Consider the following 20,070-nt stretch of genomic DNA (forward strand, 5'->3'; position numbering starts at 1 on the left):
CTTACACTGGATGCTCTGAGCATCATGACAAGTCAATGACCTTTACCACCTGGAATCCTTTTTCTCTAGCTTTGGGGTCACACTCCTCTGGTTCTCACTGTCCAGCACACATGTGTCCCATTGGCTGGCAGGGACCCTGAGCTGTGTGTGGCTGAGCTGCACTGTTGAGTCAGCACAACCTCTGGTTATATTTAGGTGACTTGGGCAGAATTTTGGATCATTAATTGGTACTTAGCACAAGAGCATCTCAAAAAAACTCTCTGCCTTCTGTCCACATGATAAAGTTGTCTCTGTTTACAACAGACTTTCTAACTCAGAGACATCAGAGGTAAGCGCAGAGTCAAGAATCCAAGAAGGTTCCCTGAGGGAAACTGTGAAGTGAGGAGGAAACCACACAGGAAACCAGTCCAAACCTCCAACTGCACCTGCTGCTGGAATGGTCCTTGTGCTTATGGACCCTGAGCGCCCCCTGGTGGTCACAGTCTCTGCTGCAGGGAGGTTTGTGTCTGGACTCACACTGACTACCCCTCACTGTGTCTCTCTTGCACAGTAATACATGGCCGTGTCCTCAGACTTGAGGCCATTGATCTGCAGATAGGCTGTGCTGATAGAGGTATCCATGGAGAAGACAAATCTTTCTGAGAAGCCCTGGGCATACGTGGGTGTTCCAGTATTTGTGTTGATCCAGCCCATATACTTCATGCGCTCCCCTGAAGTCTGTCTCACCCAGCTTATAATGAAGCTGGTGAAGGTGTATCCAGAAGCCTTGCAGGAGACCTTCACCGAGGCCCCTGGCATCCCCACCTCAGCCCCAGACTGCACCAGTTGCACCTGGGAGTGGACACCTGTGGAGAGCAGATAGGAGTGGGTGGAAATTCTTGACTCTCTCTGGTCTTCTCCTCAACTCAGGGACTGGGGAGCCCCTTACCTGTTGCCATGGCTACCAGGAGAAGGGTTCTCCAGCACCAGTCCATGGTGAAGGCTGTGCTGTGAGCACTTCTGTATGGGAGGTTGTGGCTGTGGGTGATACCCTCAAGGCACAGACTTATCCATATTTAACCTTATCTACCTCCTCGCTTTTGCATATTCATGAGGCAGAGTATTTTATAGCTGAGGCCTTGACCCCACCTGAGAGAAGATGGATGACACAGGGACCAGGCTCAGTGTGAGTCTGAGGGTCCAAGTCTTAATTCTTGTGAAGAATGTGTGTCCCCTGCCAGGTTCCTGAGCTCCTTCTGAGGAACCAGCCCCCACAGGACATGCTTCTCATTGTGGGCCCACCTTTGTGTGACATGGGGCCACCTGAACCAGCTCTGGGCTTTGATACCTGAATGTCTTCTTCCTGGATCAGCCTGTCTCCAAAATGCTGCCCCAAGTGATGTAATAAATCCATCCCTGCCCTAGCCCCTTAGAATTCGGATATCCCAAAGCCATAGAAACACACCTTTGTGTTGGTTCTCATGTCACATTGAGTTTGGTAAATGTTCTGATAGAGCAAGATCTTCAAGTCACCTTAGCAGTCGTGACCAACTTTCAGTTTGGATTGTTTGTATGAAGAGAAGAAGCCCCAGGCCTCAGAGGAAATCCCTGCTCAGTTCCCTCTCACCTGCTTCTGGGGCAGCAGCCTGTGCTCCTGGTCCCTGAGTACCTCCTGCTGCCCAGCCCTGGCTCTCCAGGGAGGGTCATGTCTGGGCTCACAGGGCATTGAACTCTCAGTGTCTCTAATCCAGTAATGAAGACTGTGCCCTGATGTCAGATTGCTCCCTCAGGGACACTGTGTGGTTTTGATGTCTCTGGATAGAGTAAACTGGCCTTACAGAGCCCCAATGGCTCTGCAAGGAGACCCCAAACTAGGGCTTTATTGTGGGCAGCCAGGAGCCCTTCCCTGGAGCTGCCAGATGCAGGGACTTGGCCGACCCTCCCCTCATCCAGAAGCTCCTGGGGGTCCTGGGGCCTCTTATGTCCTTCACTTCCTCATGTTGTAGGTCCCATCTGAGTATCCCAGCCTGTCGTCAAATATCACTGCACTTCTTTTTAATAAATCACACACACACACACACACACACACACACACACACACACACACACACTGTGATGCTTTGCTTTACTATGAAATCCACATATGTCCTTCCTCCCGGTATATAGCACATGGGCAGGGACCACACGTGGATTCTGGGCCTGGGTGTGACTTTCTCTGGAAGCAGATCAAATGTACCCATGATACAAACACAGACTTTGAAGAGCAGGCACTCGTGTGTCTGTGTTGTTGCAGGTCCTGTAGACCCAGATGCAGGTTAGAACAGGTCAGGCTTGCTCAGGGAGAGTCAGAGGTGGGGCAAGGTCACCCCTTTGACTGCAGGGTACATTTCTGGGAGTCCCTTGATGACCCCCTTCAGGAAGCAGGAAACACCTCAAAACTTGGAGGGGAGGAAGCAACAGCATTGTCAGCTGTCAAGTGAGGCTTCTCTCTCAGGTCATCTTGTGGGTGGGGCCACAATGGGCAGGTAAGTACCTGCTGCTGGTCCCAGAGACTCATTGTGGGACCTGCCCTCCCAGTGTCCACCTGAGACCCTGGCAGGAAAGGGATCAGGAGGCTGATTTTCTGGGAAGGGGCCTGTGAGCTCATGATGGGCTAAGACTACAGATGGAGGGAGGATCAAAGTGCAGAGCAGTTGTATCTTGAACTAAATCACTTAACTGTTATTTTCCTAATAATGAGATATCAGAAGAAAGGGCAATTGAACGCCCTGAAGAGACCTGATCATGTGTTTTAACAATAAAGGCCTAGGTGAAACTGCAATTATTCCCTGAGTTCACACCATACAGCTCATGGAGCAATTCAGAATCCACACCTTTGAGAACTGCTCCAGTGCAGAACTACTAACTCACAATGCTCAGAATCCTCTAGAAGCTGCAATTCTGGAAGCAGAAGCTGACCCCTGACCTTCTGTACAAGGAGAGGATCAGACAGTGGAAACTTCAGTCAATGTGAGAACCAGACCCCACTCTCACTCCTGCTTTGTGCCTATTGACTTGCTCATCATCGCTGATTGCCGTTCACTTCAAATGCATGAGTCCCTCCCTTTCCCTTGTTATTGCAATTGTTAGGAGGACACAGGAGTCTCACCTCAGATTTGGTGCTGATGTCTGTCATTTTTCAAGCCTTGCCTTCCCTCTTCCACTTCTTCCCACATCTGGACATGCGGGTGAGAAATCCTGGTCATCTCTCCTCTGCCCCTAGAGAGGGTCTACCCGTTCCAGCCCCTGTCCTCCCTCCTTGACATAGATCACCCTGAGCCAGTCCCTCTCCCAGCACCCTGAGGTCATTGCACCTGCTGGGGAGGCTTCCTTGCCTCCTGAGACTGAGTTTACGTCAGAGCTGAAAGTCATCGCATCCCCTGGTGTGTGGGCATCCTCAGACTCATCCTCTGAAGCTGCTGTGGGCAGGACCCTGCTGTCTTTGCATAGGGCCCACAGCCATTGTCTTTGTGCCTTTCTTCTCCATCAGGACTGACCAGCTCTATTCTTCTGAGCTGTTTTTGTCCTGATCATGAATCTGGAGAAGGTCCAGGAGCCAATGGCAGATGAAGATGTCAGGACCCAGCCTCCAACAGGATCTAGGCTGAGCCTCCCTGTGAGCCTGCTACTGGACTGCCTGTGCTGATTTCTGGGTCCTAATTGCCCACTGGTGTCCTGAGCGCCCCTTGCTGCCTAAGCCTGCTTTCTCCCTCAGGGAAGTTTGTGTCTGGGCTCACACTGACTTTCCCTCACTGTGTCTCCTGCACAGTAATACATGGCCATGTCCTTGGCTCTCAGGTTGCTCATTTGCAGGTAGGCAGTGCTTTTGGAATCATCTCTGGAGATAGTGACTCTGCCTTTCACAGATGCAGCATATTGCATGGTGTGACCGTTGGCTTTGTTTCTAATGAAACCTGCTCACTCCCATCTCTTTCCTGGCGATCTAGCTTATTTAATAGTCACTGAACATGAATTCAGATCCTTTGCAAGAGCGTCTTAAAGAGGATCTGAATTCATGTTCAGTGACTATTAAATAAGCCTAGGGGATCTAGGTTGTACCATGCCTCCCCCAGACTCTACCAGTTGTACCTCACACTGGACACCTGTTAACACAGAGATGACCTGGCCAGGAAACTATCACACATCCTGTTTCTTTCACTCATGCCCACTCACATACTCAGACTCAGTGTATCTTGTTCTCCATAAATTACCTCTTAAAAGAACCACAAGTAAAACCCAGTTGAGCCCAAACCCCATGGTGAGAAGTCTGTGTTCAGTCCTGATCAGGGAATGGGAACACCTGGGGACCCTGGGGTTGGGCTCCTGTCCCAGAGATTCAAGGTCAAGGCTGGGCTGGCTTTTATGGGCAGAGAGGTCCCTATTTGCATGCCCTTCTGCTATATAGGGAGCTCTGGGTTGGACTCTGACATAAATTATACGGTTCCAGAGTGTGACATGTCCAAAGATCTTGTCTATTTTTAATTTATCCCCACTTCTTGGCCTGTGAATTCCCCAGTGTACCCAAGTGCAAAGACCCAAGAGAAAATTGTCATAAAAAGAAAGAGAGGACATCTAAAATGAAAGATGCCTTTGACATTCACCAGTAATGACAACCAAGGGAAATCAACCCTCACAACCAGAGAAAGAAGTAAAAGTGCAGGAGGTTCATGTTCAGGAGACAGAAAATTTCATCTGATACTCTTTCCCCTACAAAGTGATCAGAGGATAAACTAAGACCCAAGTGTGAGCCTAGAGCCATTGGACCAAGTGTTGGGGAAGAGAGGAACATCTGCATGCATCCCTGGGAACCAGAAGCATGAACTATAGAGACACAGACAGAGCTCCCGGTTCCTATTATTTCAGGGGAGTTTGGTGCTAAACATGTAGCAGCTGCACTGCCTCCTTTGTGGACTAGACTCTGTCTAGACTCTGTTGTAGATCTAGTTTCATACATTGGGATATAGAAGAATCTCCATCGTGACCAAGTGAAATTAGGGTTAGTGTGGGTAATGATTTAGGAAAAAATTAAGTTTAGATCAGGAAAACGTTGTTATTGAAAAACTTGATGTCTCCATGTGACTCTTGGGCCGCTGTCACCATGTTGTGGCTCAGCTTCAGGTATCCTGTCTATGACCTGTCCTGGGGGTATCCACAGATGGATGGATGTGTGAAAAGGTTGCTAGTGGATGAAGGGGGCCAGGTAGGTTTTTACCGGGGGAGCTCTGCACTTGATGCTGTGGGAAGATCTAGGGAGAGTCAGCAGGCCTCTGGCCATGGAGCTCAGGGTTTGACAGATCTAGGGAGAATGTGGACAGTGGAAGGTAGCTAGGAGATTTTTTTCTCCTTTGGAATATTTTGGGAATATTTTGAGAGGGATAGGTGCTAGTTCTTCTTTGCATTTCTGTTGAAATTCACCTGTGAAGTCATCTGGTCCAGGAATTTTGTTTCCTGAGAGTTTTTTTTTTTTTAATTTATTCCTTATTTGACTTCTTCACTAGGTTAATTTGGTCTATTTAGATTTTCTGATTCTTCCTCATACAGTTTTGGAAGAATATAGGTTTCTAGGATATTATCCATTTTGCCCAGGTTGTCCAATATGTAGGTATATGGTTGTGCATGGTAGTTTATTACAATCCTTTGTATTTCTTTGGTGGTAGTTTTTGCTTCTTATTTTGGGTGATTTTACAAAGAACTCCCAGAAAATGCTGAGCCTCCACTGTCCATCGAATTGGCTACAGTAACCACAGGGACTGGATCAGGTTCTGGTACCAGAAGGGAGTGTTGCTGGGAAACTACCCATAAATCTGGATGTGACTGTGGAACTGGGTGAGGGGAGGAAGCTGGACTGGTTTTGAATCACATGGCAGAAATAAGTCTGAATTTCATGGACAGAGAGTTACTGGACATATGGGTTTAAAGCCTCCTCCAGTGAAGGCCCAGAAAATGTGCAGGGGATGATAGAGACAGCTTGTATCCTCATAAGAAATATCTGAATAATTATGATTAGGTGTTTGTGAGACATAGAAACATTAAAGATCATGCAGGCAGAGATCAAGATCAATAAAGAACTTGTCATTCCAAACTGGTAGGAAGGGGATCCCTGTTTCCTACATGCACATTCTCACAGTGTCTCTGTTCTAGAAGGTAACAACTTCTCAGGTCTAGGGGATCCAGCACTTGGACACCTTTGGTATCATTAGTCACATGATCACAGCATGAATCATCAAAGTTGCATAATTCACTGGGGCCTGTATATGAAATCTCTCAACACTTATAGCAAAGAGTGGACACCCCTCTCTGGAGTATCCATGGTGATGGTGTGTCTATATGAGGTGCCTTCATTTCATTGGACCAAGATCCATGTCTCTGTACATCATCATTATCTTCATCATCAGCAGCAGCACCATCTTCATCATTACCCTCATCACCATTTGCTCATTTATAATTCTTCTCATTTTCTATAGACATGGTGGTTGTCCACACACAATGACTTTATAGGAATAGAAAGCAGACATCTTCTATTTAGATGTACTTTAGAAACTGAAACCTCAAAAGCCCAACTCTAAGTTTTCAAAACGCCTTCTAAAAAATGTTGACATTGGATAAAGTACACATTACCACTAAGACATTGGACCACTGTCCAGTTCTATCATTAACATCACCACCTCCATCACCATCACCAACACCATCACTATCATGATCATCTTCATCATCCTTATTTGCTTAATTATAATTATCCTTCTTATTTTCTGTGGACCTGGTTTATGAACACACATAATAACACTTTATCTCACATTTTGCTTATTTTGTATAGTTGTGTCTAGGCTCACACTGACTTCCCCTCATTTTTTCTCTTGCACAGTAATACATGGCCATGTCCTCAGTTGTCACAGAGCTCAGCTGCAGGGAGAACAGGTTCTTGGCTGTGTCTCTGCAGATGGAGTTCCGGCTCTTGAGGGAGGGGTTGTAGTAAGTGTCTCCATTGTAAATATGCACCCCATCCACTCCAGCTCCTTCCCCTGGGGGCTGGTGGAACCAATTCCAGCAAGTATTCAGTGGTTAAGGATTAATCAGAGACAGTGCAGGTGAAAGGGAGGGTCTGTGAGGGCTTCACCAGTCCTGGGACCAACTCATGTAGCTGCACCTGGAATAGGACACCTGGAGACAAGGAGTATCAGTCCCTGTCAGTCATGTGCAGTATCAGCCATCCCATGACCCCTGTCTGACCCTTGAGACCCTCTCAATGGGAGCCGGGCACCAGGCACACGAAAAGACCCAGCAGTCTCATCTTCTTCTAGACCATAGCTCTGCCTTCCCAGAGACCTCAGCCCTGTGTGAGGAGAGAGCTGTGAGTCTGCACAGCCCAGAAGAGGATTTATCCTGGATCTTGAACAGAAATTGGCATGTGGTGCAGCCTTCTCCTTATAAGTCGAGGGACTGAGGTTGAAGTGCCCTGGTCATTTTGGGACCTCTGTGGGGCATCTCTTCCCTTGACATGGCTCAGGATATAAGTCATGGAAAAAGGACCACCTGGGTCATGAGACTCATTGGATTCAGGTCAAAGCACAGCCTCACCTTTCTGAGCATAAGAAGAAACATGGACTAGATGAGCAGGTTGCACTTTTAACTTCTCAGGCACCTTTCATAGAGATGTAAAAGGGATTAGCTTTTGTTCAGACAATTTCTGAATCTGAACACTCTAGTGTGTCTACAATTTCCAGATTTTTATTTCATGCAAATAATTTATACCTTGTGTAATAAAGAAAAATACAGGACAGCCAGTCTTCATATCTTATATATTAATTTATGATGCTACTTTAATCTGAGAACTACCTCCCAAGAACAGGCAGCTGAGACACTCTTAATTCTTGGTGTTGGAAATTTTTTGATTTTGTCTACAGCTCCCTGTGCAAACTCTTCCTTTATGAAAGTCCATGGACTATTGCAGAGAACCCAAACTAGTCACATAAAAAATAGTAATGGTGTTAAATTTTAAAAGGCTTTTATTGATTTCTCACAGAGGAAAAGTGAGGAAGATACAGATAGAAACAAAAGTGATGAGAGAGAATCATAGATTGGCTGTCTCTTGCATGCCCCCTACTGAAATACCCTGACCAGAATCCACTGTGACTCCTGGTCCGTGGGTCAATGCTGAACTACTGAGCATGCTGGCCAGGCTAGTGATGGTTTTAAATGGAGAAAAGACAGGAAGTGAAAACAGTGATCATGTATGTCTACAACTCGGAATAATTCATATGTTGAAATGAAATGATGTAAGGAGATTGACCTGTCTTCTCAGTCTAGTGTTATCAGTGATGTCAGAGTTCAGAGGGAAGTTAGTGAAAAGACTTCCTACCATAGAATTTCTCACAGAAAATGAAGACTCAACCCTGACAGGAATCCCTCACTCCCAACATCCCTCTGCCCTTTCCTAGGGATGGTCATTGTGAACAGAAGGTGCTGGGCTCTTCCCCATAACATATAACATCCTTATTGTATAATGTATACATTCTCCAATCAGGCTACTGATTTGGACATATTTTCTTTATGTTTGTCTTTTTATTTGCTCAATGAAATTTTTGATGGTGAATGTGTTTATATAAAAGGCTGGTTTAACAATATTTTCTTTAATGGGATGTATTTTGGATGACTTTACAAAGAACTTCCAGAAAATGCTGAGTCTCCACTGTCCATTGGATTGGCTACAGCAGCCACAGGGACTGGAGCAGGTTCTGGTACCAGAGGGGAGTGCTGCTGGGAAGCTACCCATAAATCTGGAAGTGACTGTGGAACTGGGTGAAGGGAGGAAGCTGGACTTGTGTTGAATCACATGACAGAAATATGACTGATATTCATGGACAGAGAGCTACTGGACATAAGGGTTTAAAGCCTCCTCCAGTAAAGGCCCAGAAGGACATGCAGCGAATAATAGAGACAGCTTGTGTCATTATAGGAAATACATGAGTAATAATGATCAGGTGTTTGTGAGAAGTAGAACCGATAACGATCATGCAGGCAGGGATCTAGATAAATAAGGAACCTGTCACTGAAAACTGGTGGCAAGGGGATCCTTGTTTCCTACATGCACATTCTCACCGTGTCTCTGTTCTAGAAGCTAACACCTTCCCAGGTCCAGGAGATCTGCACTTGGACAACTTTGGGTCCATTATAGATCTAATCTCAACATAGATTACTGAAGCTGCATAGTTTGTTGGGGTCCCACTTATGAAATCTCTCAACACTGACAGTGAAGAGTGAACACCCCTCACTGGAGGAGCCAAGGTGATGGTGTGTCTATATGCAGAGCTTTCATTTCATTGGAACAGGGTCCTTGTCTCAGTCCATCATGGTCACCATCATCAACACCATTGTTTTACTTATAATCGCTCTTCCACTCATTTTTAAAGTCATGATTGTTATTAGCAAATTATGACTCTTTACCGCATTTTTGGTTATTAATTAAAATTATTAAGGGAAATAGGTGGCCAGATTCTATATTATTTTATGTTGGACTTCTGGTAACCGATGTTTCATCCTGCACGTCTTCATCTGCCCCACAGAGGAATGTGTAAGAAAGGCTGTGTCTCCCCTTCATTTGTCACTAAGAGATTGAAACCACACAGGCCTCTGTAAGGAGAATTTTGCCCTATTTGCATGTCCTCCTGCTATATTGGGAACTCTGGGGTTGGAGACCTACTAGGATGGCAGTGCCTCTTTGCAGGTTAGAGTGTCCTGAGGAGAATTGTGCTAAGCAAACAATTCAATAACAAAATACAGAATCATAAGGAGGTTTGGAACTTGTCCAAGTTTCCACCTCTGGGTACTGGGGAGCCCAGAATGTGGCCTGTGCCCTCCCTACTTGTTGTCCCCACAACCAGGCATCCACTTACTGAGTGCCTCTCTGGCTAGGCAGGGCTGGAAAACCTTAAGGATGTAACATAATAGAATAATTAGGGAGATAATATAAGTCAGGTTACCTGTGGTCAGTGAAATGCTCAGATTTAAGGTACATTACTCATGTATGAAGTGTACATATTTGCAGTTTAAATTCACAGTCATGCCATGGCTATATGAGTTTTCATTGATCACAGGGCCTGGTCCTTGGCAAGGTTGGTTATTACATTTCTGAGAGTTTGTTGTAAAAAGAGGACGCTCTGTGTTTGTATGGCGTTTAGATAATGGTTGGTAGTGACTGCATGTAATAAAAATATTTCAGAGAGTGGCGATGAAAACGTGGACAGTAGAGAAGTCCACAGCCTACCTCCTCAGGTGGGACAGGAGCTCAGTGAATCCTGAGCAGCCCCTGGTGTCCTGAGAGCACATTTTCCTTCAAAGCCCACAGAGGACCAGAAACTGCCCATCGCCCTCCCCTCATCCAGCCTGCCTATGGGGTCCCTTCTTTCAGCAGCACCATGGTCCCTGCTGTGTAGAGGGTGTGATTGGATTTGGACTTTTCAGATTATGGCATTCAGATGAAATTAGACTTGGGTTCCTGCTTCCTTGAGCAGTATTTGGGAGATGTTGGGATACCTGTGGGGTGGATGTGAATATGTGGATGACTGAGGAGGCTGTGGTCATCTGAATCAGGCTTGTAGCCTGTGAATGTTACATATTTGATTAATTCAGAGATCTTGAGATCTAACCATTTCCCAGGATAATCTGGGAAGTGGAGGGAGGTTAGACTCCAGGAGAACAAGAACCCCATTTGACCAGGGACCTCAGGTGACTATGGAGATGGAAGAGGATGTCCGGACAAGGGATGCAATTCTAGAAGCAGGAAAAGAGTAGGATGTGGACTCCCCTGTCTGAGACTGTTCCATCAGCTGTCATAAAATGTCAAGAGCTGGGAAGGCAATAAACCCCAAACACGTGGGTCCCACAGTCCTGGAGACGTGAAGTCCTCGATTATGGTGGCAGCATGGTGCCTTCTGGGCAGGGAGTTCTTCCTGTGTTTCTTTTAAAAATATTTTGTATTGATTTCAGAGAGGAAGGGAGAGGGAGAGGGAGATAGAAACATCAAGGATGAGAGAGAATCATCAATTAGCTGCCTCTTGCATGCGCCCCTGACCAGAATCAAACCTGGGATAGATGCTCTATCCACTGAACCACACCAGCCAGGGCTCCTCCTGGTTCTTATTTGACAACCTGGTGCTGGGTCTCCATGTGATGGGGAAAGATGGGGGTAGCAGGACACTAGGAAGCAGAGAGCCCAATTTATAGCCCAGGACTTACATCCTTGGGAACATCATGCTCAAATAATGACTATACTCTTTAATAAAAGGGAAATCGCCACCTTGTGCAGGAAAACAATGATCGCTGCTAATCACGACCTGTGAGTGAATTTCCCATCCCCTCCTTAAGAAACTTCACAATTGGATAAAAACATGTAAAATATTGGTTCTCTCCTGTCGGACATCCTCAGAGGACCACTGTGTCTTCAGGGGAGAGCTGGTCAGCACGTGCAGATGAAGCAACTTTCAGAGGCCAGGATAGAACCACAGGGAAGGGCTCCAGGGAACATGCCTGGGGCTCCCACTGGGCCAGAAGTCCTTTCCACCGTCACCAGCTGGAGGAGGAAAAGGAAAAGCTCTTCCAGGAAGCCTCAGGTAGACACTGGGAGACGCTTCACTCACTAGGCCCCAAAGAGCTTTGAAGCAGCAATCAGCAGGAGCTCACGGTTGGAAAACTTCTTAGCTGCAAACCAGAAGAAGACACATATAGTTACAGAATTAAATCCTTTCAGCATCTATGAGGAAAAAATTAACAAAGTCCAGCTCACGCGCTAGAGGCCTAGGGAGAAGCGGCCCCCTTAACAAGGAGAACAGTGACCCCTGGGAAGTGACGCAGGTGCACCTGGCGACGGGGTTGTAGGGACTTTAACTGCTGAAACTACACAGCATGTGTGCAGGTAGCTAGAGGGAAGTCTGAGGTGTGCAGGGGAGTCATGGCTCTGCTTCCTTCTCTATTTCCACCTTAGCATTCAGACCTGCCTCCCACCTCCCCCACCTCCACCCCAATTGAATGCATGTCCAGCCCCACCCACTGCCACGCCCTGTCATTGTTACCTCAGCTGACCCAACCAACATGGGTTTTCTGTCACTATCCCCTTGGCAGGAAGTGGCCACAGCAGATGATGGGGACCCGGGCTTCACTGAGGACCCTCCCTCTCTCATTCCCATTGACAGTTCTCCCCCACCAAGGGCATGAGGCTGGCAGAGGGCCCAGTCACCCTGAGGACACCCCTTTTACTGCTTGGGCTCTGGGTGGTGCTGGCTCCCTTCCAGTGTTCTCAAGGTCGTCCCTTCTGGCACTACATCTCCTCGGAGGTGGTGATTCCCAGGAAGGAGCTGCACCATGGCAAAGGCATGCAGGCATCAGGCTGGCTCTCCTACAGCCTGAGATTGGGGGCCAGAGACACGTCCTCCACATGAGGCGCAAGAGACTGTTTTGGCCTGGACAGCTGGTGATGATGACTCAGGATGACTAGGGGGCCTTTCAGGTGGACCACCCCTTTTTCCCTCTCGACCATTACTACCTGGACTACCTGGAGGACGTCCGCCTCTCCATGGTCACTGTGGACATGTGCTATGGGGGCCTGGAAGGCATCATGAAGGTGGACGACCTTGCCTATGAAATCAAACCCCTCAAGGATCCCCAGACATTTGAGCATATTTCTTAGATCATAGCCAACACCAACACCACAGAACCCACGTCCAGGCTGGAACACAGGACAGAGAGGCACCCCCTGTTCTCCAAAGTGAACGCCAGGGCAGCCTCCAGGGCAGCAGTAAGCTCTAAGCATCCCACAGAGGAAACATGAAAGCCTGTCTCCTGAGTTTCAATCCCATTTATAACCCTGTACACAGATATGTCAGAAAATATTCAATTCCTAATATATCAAGGTAGTTTAATGGACTCCATGTGCTGAGGTCATGACATAAGGTACTACATCAGCATCATGGTCATTTATTACATGAAAGATGGACAACATAGGCTATGGACAACTTTTTCGTGTCAGTGGGTCCATTTGCTCAGAATTATCCGAACAACATTTTCACTTCTTTTCAGCCCTATTCAGGCATAATGGTGCTTAAAGATGCACCCCATGAACGTAATTTTAATTCATTTGTAAACAGTTTGTGCTCATCCAACAGTCTGGTCTATGTAGGTCACCTGTAGAGACATTATTTATTGTTGTTGGTTATAACCACTCAGCAAGTTGCGAGGACTAGTATTTGGATGAAAAGTCTTGTGTTTGTCAGCGAAAGACCATCTGTGTCATGAACAGGTACCCTGTGTTGACAGATGCCTTTAGCGACTGCTCCATGGTACACCTAGAAGACTCCTATAGTGCTAACCATGCAGAATGCCTCTACTTAACTGGATTTGCCTTTCCAAACTGAAGCCTGACAGTTACTTGATGAGGAAACTCTGTGGTGGAAGGCAAAGAGCAATGTGAGTGTGGATGCTTCAAGGAGTGTTACAGTAACTCCTGCTGTAAAACCGACTGCCACTTCACGCCTGGAAACATTGGTAACAGAGAAATATGCTGCACAAACTGCACCTACGTGCCCACGGGAACACTCTGCAGACCCATCCTGAATATCTGTGACCTTTCGGAGTACTGAGTCAGGAAGTACATGAGGTGTCCCAGAAATTTTTATCTGCAATATGGAACCCCATGCACCGAGGATGGCTATGGCTGTCATGGAAATTGTATGGACCACTGTATTCACTGCAAGAAGATCTTTGGTAAAGGCGCCCTGTACGCTCCAGAGATCTGCTACCACATCAATAGAAAGGCAGACCAATTCAGAAACTGTAACTCAGAGACCTGAGAGATAAGCTCAGAATCAGGAATCCATAAACTTCCCTGAGGGAAACTGTGACATGAAGAGGAAACCACACAGGAAACCAGCCTAAACCTCCAACTGCACCTGCTGCTGGGATGGTCCATGTCTCTCCTTCAGGGAGGTTTGTGTCTGGGCTCACACTGACTTCCCTTCACTGTGTGTCTTGCACAGTAATACAGGGCCATGTTCTCAGCTCTCAGACTACTAATTTGCAGAAACAGCGAGTTCTTGGCATTGTCTCTGGAGATGGTGAATCAGCCCTTCACAAAGTCTGTGTAGTATGTGCTACCACCAGTATTATAAATGTGTGAGACCCACTCCAGCCCCTTCACGGGGGCCTGGTGGACCCAGTTCATGTAGTAGCCACTGAAGGTGAATCCAGAGGCTGCGCAGGAAAGTCTCAGAGAGCGCCCAGGTTGCACTAAACCACCCCCAGACTCCACCAGCTGCACCTCACACTGGACACCTGCAAACAAAGATGCCCTACTTAGGAATCTCACATGTCCACTGTTTCTCTCACTCACGTTCACACACATACTCAGTGTCTCTTGTTCTCCATAAATTACTTCTTAAAACAGCCACAAGGAAAACACAACTGAGCTCAAAGCCCATGGTGGGTAGTCTGTGTTCAGTCCTGATCAGGGAATGGGAACCTGGGAATCCCGGGGCTAGACTGGTTTTTATGAGCAGAGGGGGCCCTATATGCATATCCTCCTGCTATATAGGCAGATCTTGGTTTGGCCTCTGACATAAAGTGCATCATCCATTAGTATGACATGTCCACAGGTGCATGTATGTTAAATAATTCTCCACATCTGGGCCTGTGCACTTCCCACGGAACCCAAATGCTCCAGGAGACCTGAACAAATACCCAGGAGAGAAAATTGTCATAAAAAGAAAGAGAGAAGGTTTAAAATGAGAGATGCCTTTGACAGTCACCAGTAATGACATCCAAGAGAAATCAACCCTCACAACCTGAGAAATAAGGAAAAGTGCAGGAGGTTCATGTTCAGGAGACAGAAAGTTCCATCTGACACAAGTGATCAGAGGATAAACTAAAACCAGAGTGTGAGCCTAGAGCCAGTGGACCTAGTGTTGGGGGGGAGAGGAGCAGCTACGTGGGTCCCTGGGAAGCATAAGAATGAAACATAGAAACACAGACAGAACTCCCAGGACCTGCTTCATCAGGGGAGTTTGGTGCTGGACATGTAGAGACTGCATGGCCATCTTGTGGTGTTTATTCTCTAGACTCTATTGTAGATCCAGTTTCATACACTGGGATATAGAAAAAATAATAATCATGATCAGATGTGTTTATGGGAAGATGGGGGTAATTATTTAGGATTAACTAAGTTTAGGTCAGGAAAATGTTGTTATTGGAAACCTCGATGTCTGCATGTGTCCCTTGGGACCGCTGTCACCATGCCCTGGCTCAGAAACCTCCATGCGTTTCACATCTGGGTGCTGTGTGGGTGCCTATTCAAGTCTCTGGCTCTCCAGGTGGGGCCTGGTCTTGATCTAGACTTCACACCTCTCAAGGAAACCTCTGCAGCTGAGCTATCCCTCCATCATCTTGGCCTGAAAACCAGGGGAGGGGGGCCAGCACCTTTCCAGTGTCCCCCTTCCTTCCAGTCTCGAGGTGGCTTCTCCTGGCTCCTAGGTTAAATGTCTCCTCTTCAGATAGTCTTTAGTTGGTAATCAGGGTGGTTGATCCCCAATTCAGTTGTAATTTCCAGTTGGTTGTGGGAGGAGTTGAGAATAAGTCCACCTACATCCAAGCCACCTGGAACTCTCACCCTCTGCATTTCTCTCCCAGCAAACATGAAACTTCACCTGTTCTGCATGTGAGAGTGTTCCTACTAATATACTAAAACTGTTAAAACACAGAGCCATCAGTGGTAGTCACAGAGGCTTAGGTCTAGAGAGACTCTTGGATAGACTGTTGTATGGAGTGGAAATCCAGAACCCTCACAGGAAACAGCCATTAACACCACCTCCAACTGCTCCTGGGGCTGTATCACAAACTCTGTGTGTCCTTATTGCCCCCTGTTGGTCTCAGCCTCTCCTGCAGAGAAGTTTGTGTCTGGGCCCACACTGACTTCCCTTCACTGTGCCTCCTGTGCACAGTAATACATGGCCGTTTCCTCAGTTCTCAGGCTGCTCATTTGCAGGTAGGCAGTGCTTTTGGAATCGTCTCTTGAGATAGTGAATCTGTCTTTCACAGGTGCAGCATATTCCGTGGTGTGACCCTTGGCTTTGTTTCTTATGAAACCTATCCACTCCCATCCCTTTCCTGGGGTCTGCCGGATCCAGCTTATATAATAGTCACTGAATTTGAATCCTGAGCCTTTGCAGGAGAGTCTCAGAGAACCCCCAGGCTGCACCAGGTCTCCCCCAGACTCCACCAGCTGCACCTCACACTGGACACCTGCAGACAGGAGAGTTGTCATTAGGAGCAGGCACACACACAATCACACACACTCACAGGGCACAGCGTCTCTATAACCTTACCATGTAAAAGCATCAAAGCGAGAGCCCAGATGAAACCACACTTCATAGTGCTTTCTCTGGGTTGACTTCTGGAGCGAATGGAGACTGCTGGTCCCAGGCGTGGGGCTGCTCTCCCAGAGGTGCAGGGACAGGGGCTGGGCTGGTCTTATCAGCACAAGGAGCTCCCCATTTGCATAGGCTCCTCCTCTTAGGGACAGAGGAGTGGAGTCACTGGGGGACAGTCCCCCTGTCCTCAGAGGGACAAGCACCTTCTGTGAGCATGGATATATTTATGAGGGGTGGCTCGTCTGTGTGCTGCAGTGTGGCTGTTGTTGTTATTAATACCATCATCATCAGTTAGCAGCACAGGAAGGTGATACATTCATGATTCTTGTTGGTAATTGTGTGACCGTGACTACAGCTTCCTGTGCAAACTCTTCCTTTATGTAAGCCCATGACCTATGGCAGAGTCCCCAAACTAGTTCCATCAGAAATAGTCACGGCTTTGAGTGGAGAAAAGACAAGAAATAAAAACAGTGATCATGCAGGTGTACAACTCAGAATCATTCATATGTTGAAATGATGATGGAAGGAGATTGACCTGTGTTCTCAGTCTAGTGTTATCATTGATGTTGGGGTTCAGAGTGAGGGAAATTGGAGAATTCCTAGCATACATTTTCTCACAGGAAATGGAACTTCAACCCTGGTAGGAATCTCTTATTCCCAGCCTCCCTCTGCCCTGGGGATGGTCACTGTGGTCATAGAGTCCTGGGCTCTCCCCATAACATACAACAGCCTTAATGTGTAATGCACATGTTCTCTCTTTAGGCACATGATTTAGAAATATATTATCTTGCTAAGCCTGTCATTTAATTCCCTTGAGGGAATATTTGGTGGGACAAACGTTTTCATTTGAAAAATATGTATTTTTATTGTTGATGGTATTACTGATATTTCCTTTATTGCCCCCCCCCCAAGCCTTAGGTGTCCTCTAAGATTTTTATGGTTTCATGCCTTACATTTAAGTATTTTATCCATCTTTAGTTTATTCTGTGTATGATGTAAGTTGGTGTCCTCTTTTGCATGTGTCTGCCCAGTTTTCCCAGTACCTTTTGTTGAAGAAACTGTCTTACTCCATTGTATGTTCTTGCATCCTTTGTCAAATATTAATTGACCATAACGTTGTGTGTCAATTTCTGGGGCTTCTGTTCTAGTCAATTGGTCTATATACCTGATCTTTTGCCAGTACCAAGCTGGTTATAATGGTTTTGTGGTATAGTTTCAAATATAGTATTGTGATCCCTCCTCCTTCATCCTTTCTTTTCAAGATCGCTGCAGCTATTCAGGATCTTTAATGGTTCCATATAAATATTTGGAGTATTTGTTCTGTGAAGTATGCCATTGGTATTTTAATAGGGATTTCGTTTTATCTGTAGATAGCTTTGGGTAGCATAGACATTTAATGATGTTAATTCTTCCAATCCATGAATATGGTGTACATTTCCATTTGTTTGTATCTTCCTCTGTTTCTTTTTTCAATGTCCTATAGTTTTCCAAGTACAGGTCTTTTACCTCCTGGGTTAAATATACTTCCAGATATCTTATTTTTTTACTACAATGGTAAATGGGATTTATTTTTTAGTTTCTCTTTCTGAGAGTTCATTGTTGGTGTATAAAAATGCCATTGAATTCTGGATGTTGATTTTGTATACTGCTAACTTGATGAATTCATTTATTAAGCCTAGTAGTTTCCTGGTGGAGTCTTTAGGGTTTTCTATGGACAATAACATGCCATATACGAATAATGACAGTTTAACTTCCTCCTTTCCAATTTGGATTCCTTTTATATCTTCTTCTTGTCTGACCACTGTGGCTAGGACTTCCAGTATTATGTTGAATAAGAGTGGTGAAAGTGGACATCCTTGTCTTGCTCCTGTTCTTAAGGGAAACACTTTTAGTTTTTGAACAAATGTTTTTACTTTTATTACAGATCAATTCATCTGAATTTTTGATGTTCTTTTTTGGGGGGTGATGTTACAAAGAACTCCCCAGAAAATGCTGTGCCTCCATTGTTCATGGGGCTTGGCCACAGGAGCTACCGGGACTGCACTAGGTTCTGGAGTCAGAGGGGAGCGCTGCTGGAAAACTACCCATAAATCTGGATGTGAATGTGGAGATGTTTGAGGGGAGGAAGCTGGGGTTGTGTTAAGTCACATGACAGAGATATGCCTAATTTTCATGGACAGAGAGTTACTAGACATAGGGTTGAAAGCCTCCTTCAGTGAAAGCCCAGAAGGAAGTATAGGGCATGATAGAGACAGTTTATATCATCATAGAATATACCTGAATAATGATGAGCAGGAGTTTGTTAGACATAAAATCATTAAAGATAATGCAGGCAGGGATCAAGAGAAATAAGGAACATGTCATTGAACACTGGTGGGAAGGGGATCCTCTTTTCTACATGCACATTCTACAGTGTCTCTGTTCTTGAAGGTAACACTTTCCCAGGTCCAGGGGATCTGCATTTTTACAACTTTGGGGTCATTACTGATCTGGTCTCAGCCTGAATCACCAAGCTTCATAATTCATTGTAGTGCCATTTATGAAATCTGTCAACACTTACAGGGAAGGGAGGACACCCCTCATTGGAGATGCCATGGTGATGATGTGTCTGTATGAGGAGCCATCATTTCATTAGATCAAATCCCTATCTCAATCAGTAGTCATCATCTTTTATTATGTGTGTATGATTATTTTTTTCACAAAATCTGTATTGTGTGAAGTTTACATAAGTCCCTCCTGTCCCCCATTGAGCATCATCTTAATCATCATCATCATCATCATCATCACCATTTGTTTACTTATAATCATTCTTCTCATTTTCTATAGACATGTGGTTGTCCACACACAATGACTTTTTATAGGAAAAGAAAGCAGTCATCTCCTCTTTGAATTTCATTGGGAAATTGAAACCTCAAAGGCCCAACTGTAAGTTGACCCAAGGACTTCTAATAACTGGTGACCTTGGATGACATTAGACCATGATGTTTTTCCAATTCTATAATCACCATCACCACCTCCATCACCATCATCACGACCACCACCATCATCATCATCATCATTCTTATTTGATTACTTATAATTATGGTATTCTTCCCATTTTCTGTAGATTTGGTTTTCAAACACACTAATGACACTTTATCTCAATTTTTGCACATTTTGTATAGTTGTTAAGTAAAAAGGAAGCCATACTCTATTTTATTTTTGTTTGACTGATGACAACTGATGGCTTATTCTTGCCTCTTCTTCATCTGGAACTCTGGAGAAATCTGATAAGAAACCATGGTTTTTCTTTAGATGCCATTGGGAGATTGAAACCACAAAAGACCCTGGAAGCAGAATCGCCCACTTCACCTCACAAAATAAAATCCGTGAGCCAATAGCCTTTCCTGGCTCTATGAAAGCAGGTCTGCATTATGAAGGGCCTTTCTTGTGCTTCCCAGAGATTTCAAGTATGTACATAATACACATTCCCTGTCCCTGGTTTGTGTGTTTGTCATCAGCCGGGTCATCTGTACCAAGCTGCTATGGGAACCTCTGCCTCTGCCTGGTGCCACCTACTCTCAGTGTTATAAGTATGATGAAAAGTCAATGACCTTCACCACCTGGGGTCCTTCTTTCACTTTGGGGTCACAAGACTCTGGTG

At 45.8% G+C, this 20,070-nt stretch overlaps 1 long non-coding RNA gene and 1 gene segment (V, D, J or C); both read right to left on the reverse strand.

Annotated features, from left to right (window-relative positions):
• Positions 1 to 528: 528 nt before the first annotated feature.
• On the reverse strand, positions 529 to 974 carry LOC129148250 (immunoglobulin heavy variable 7-4-1-like). The segment is given in 2 exon segments: positions 529 to 845; positions 929 to 974. Coding segments are annotated over 2 exon segments (363 nt in total).
• Positions 975 to 11,269: 10,295 nt separating this feature from the next.
• On the reverse strand, positions 11,270 to 11,989 carry LOC114229410 (uncharacterized). Its single transcript, XR_003615486.2, has 2 exons — positions 11,798 to 11,989; positions 11,270 to 11,712 (listed from the first exon to the last, which is right to left on the reverse strand). It is a non-coding gene; the product is annotated as an uncharacterized LOC114229410 (long non-coding RNA).
• Between the last annotated feature and the right edge of the window lie 8,081 nt (positions 11,990 to 20,070).

This window comes from Eptesicus fuscus, chromosome 24 (assembly GCF_027574615.1).
Source record: "Eptesicus fuscus isolate TK198812 chromosome 24, DD_ASM_mEF_20220401, whole genome shotgun sequence".
Taxonomy (NCBI): Eukaryota; Metazoa; Chordata; class Mammalia; order Chiroptera; family Vespertilionidae; genus Eptesicus; species Eptesicus fuscus.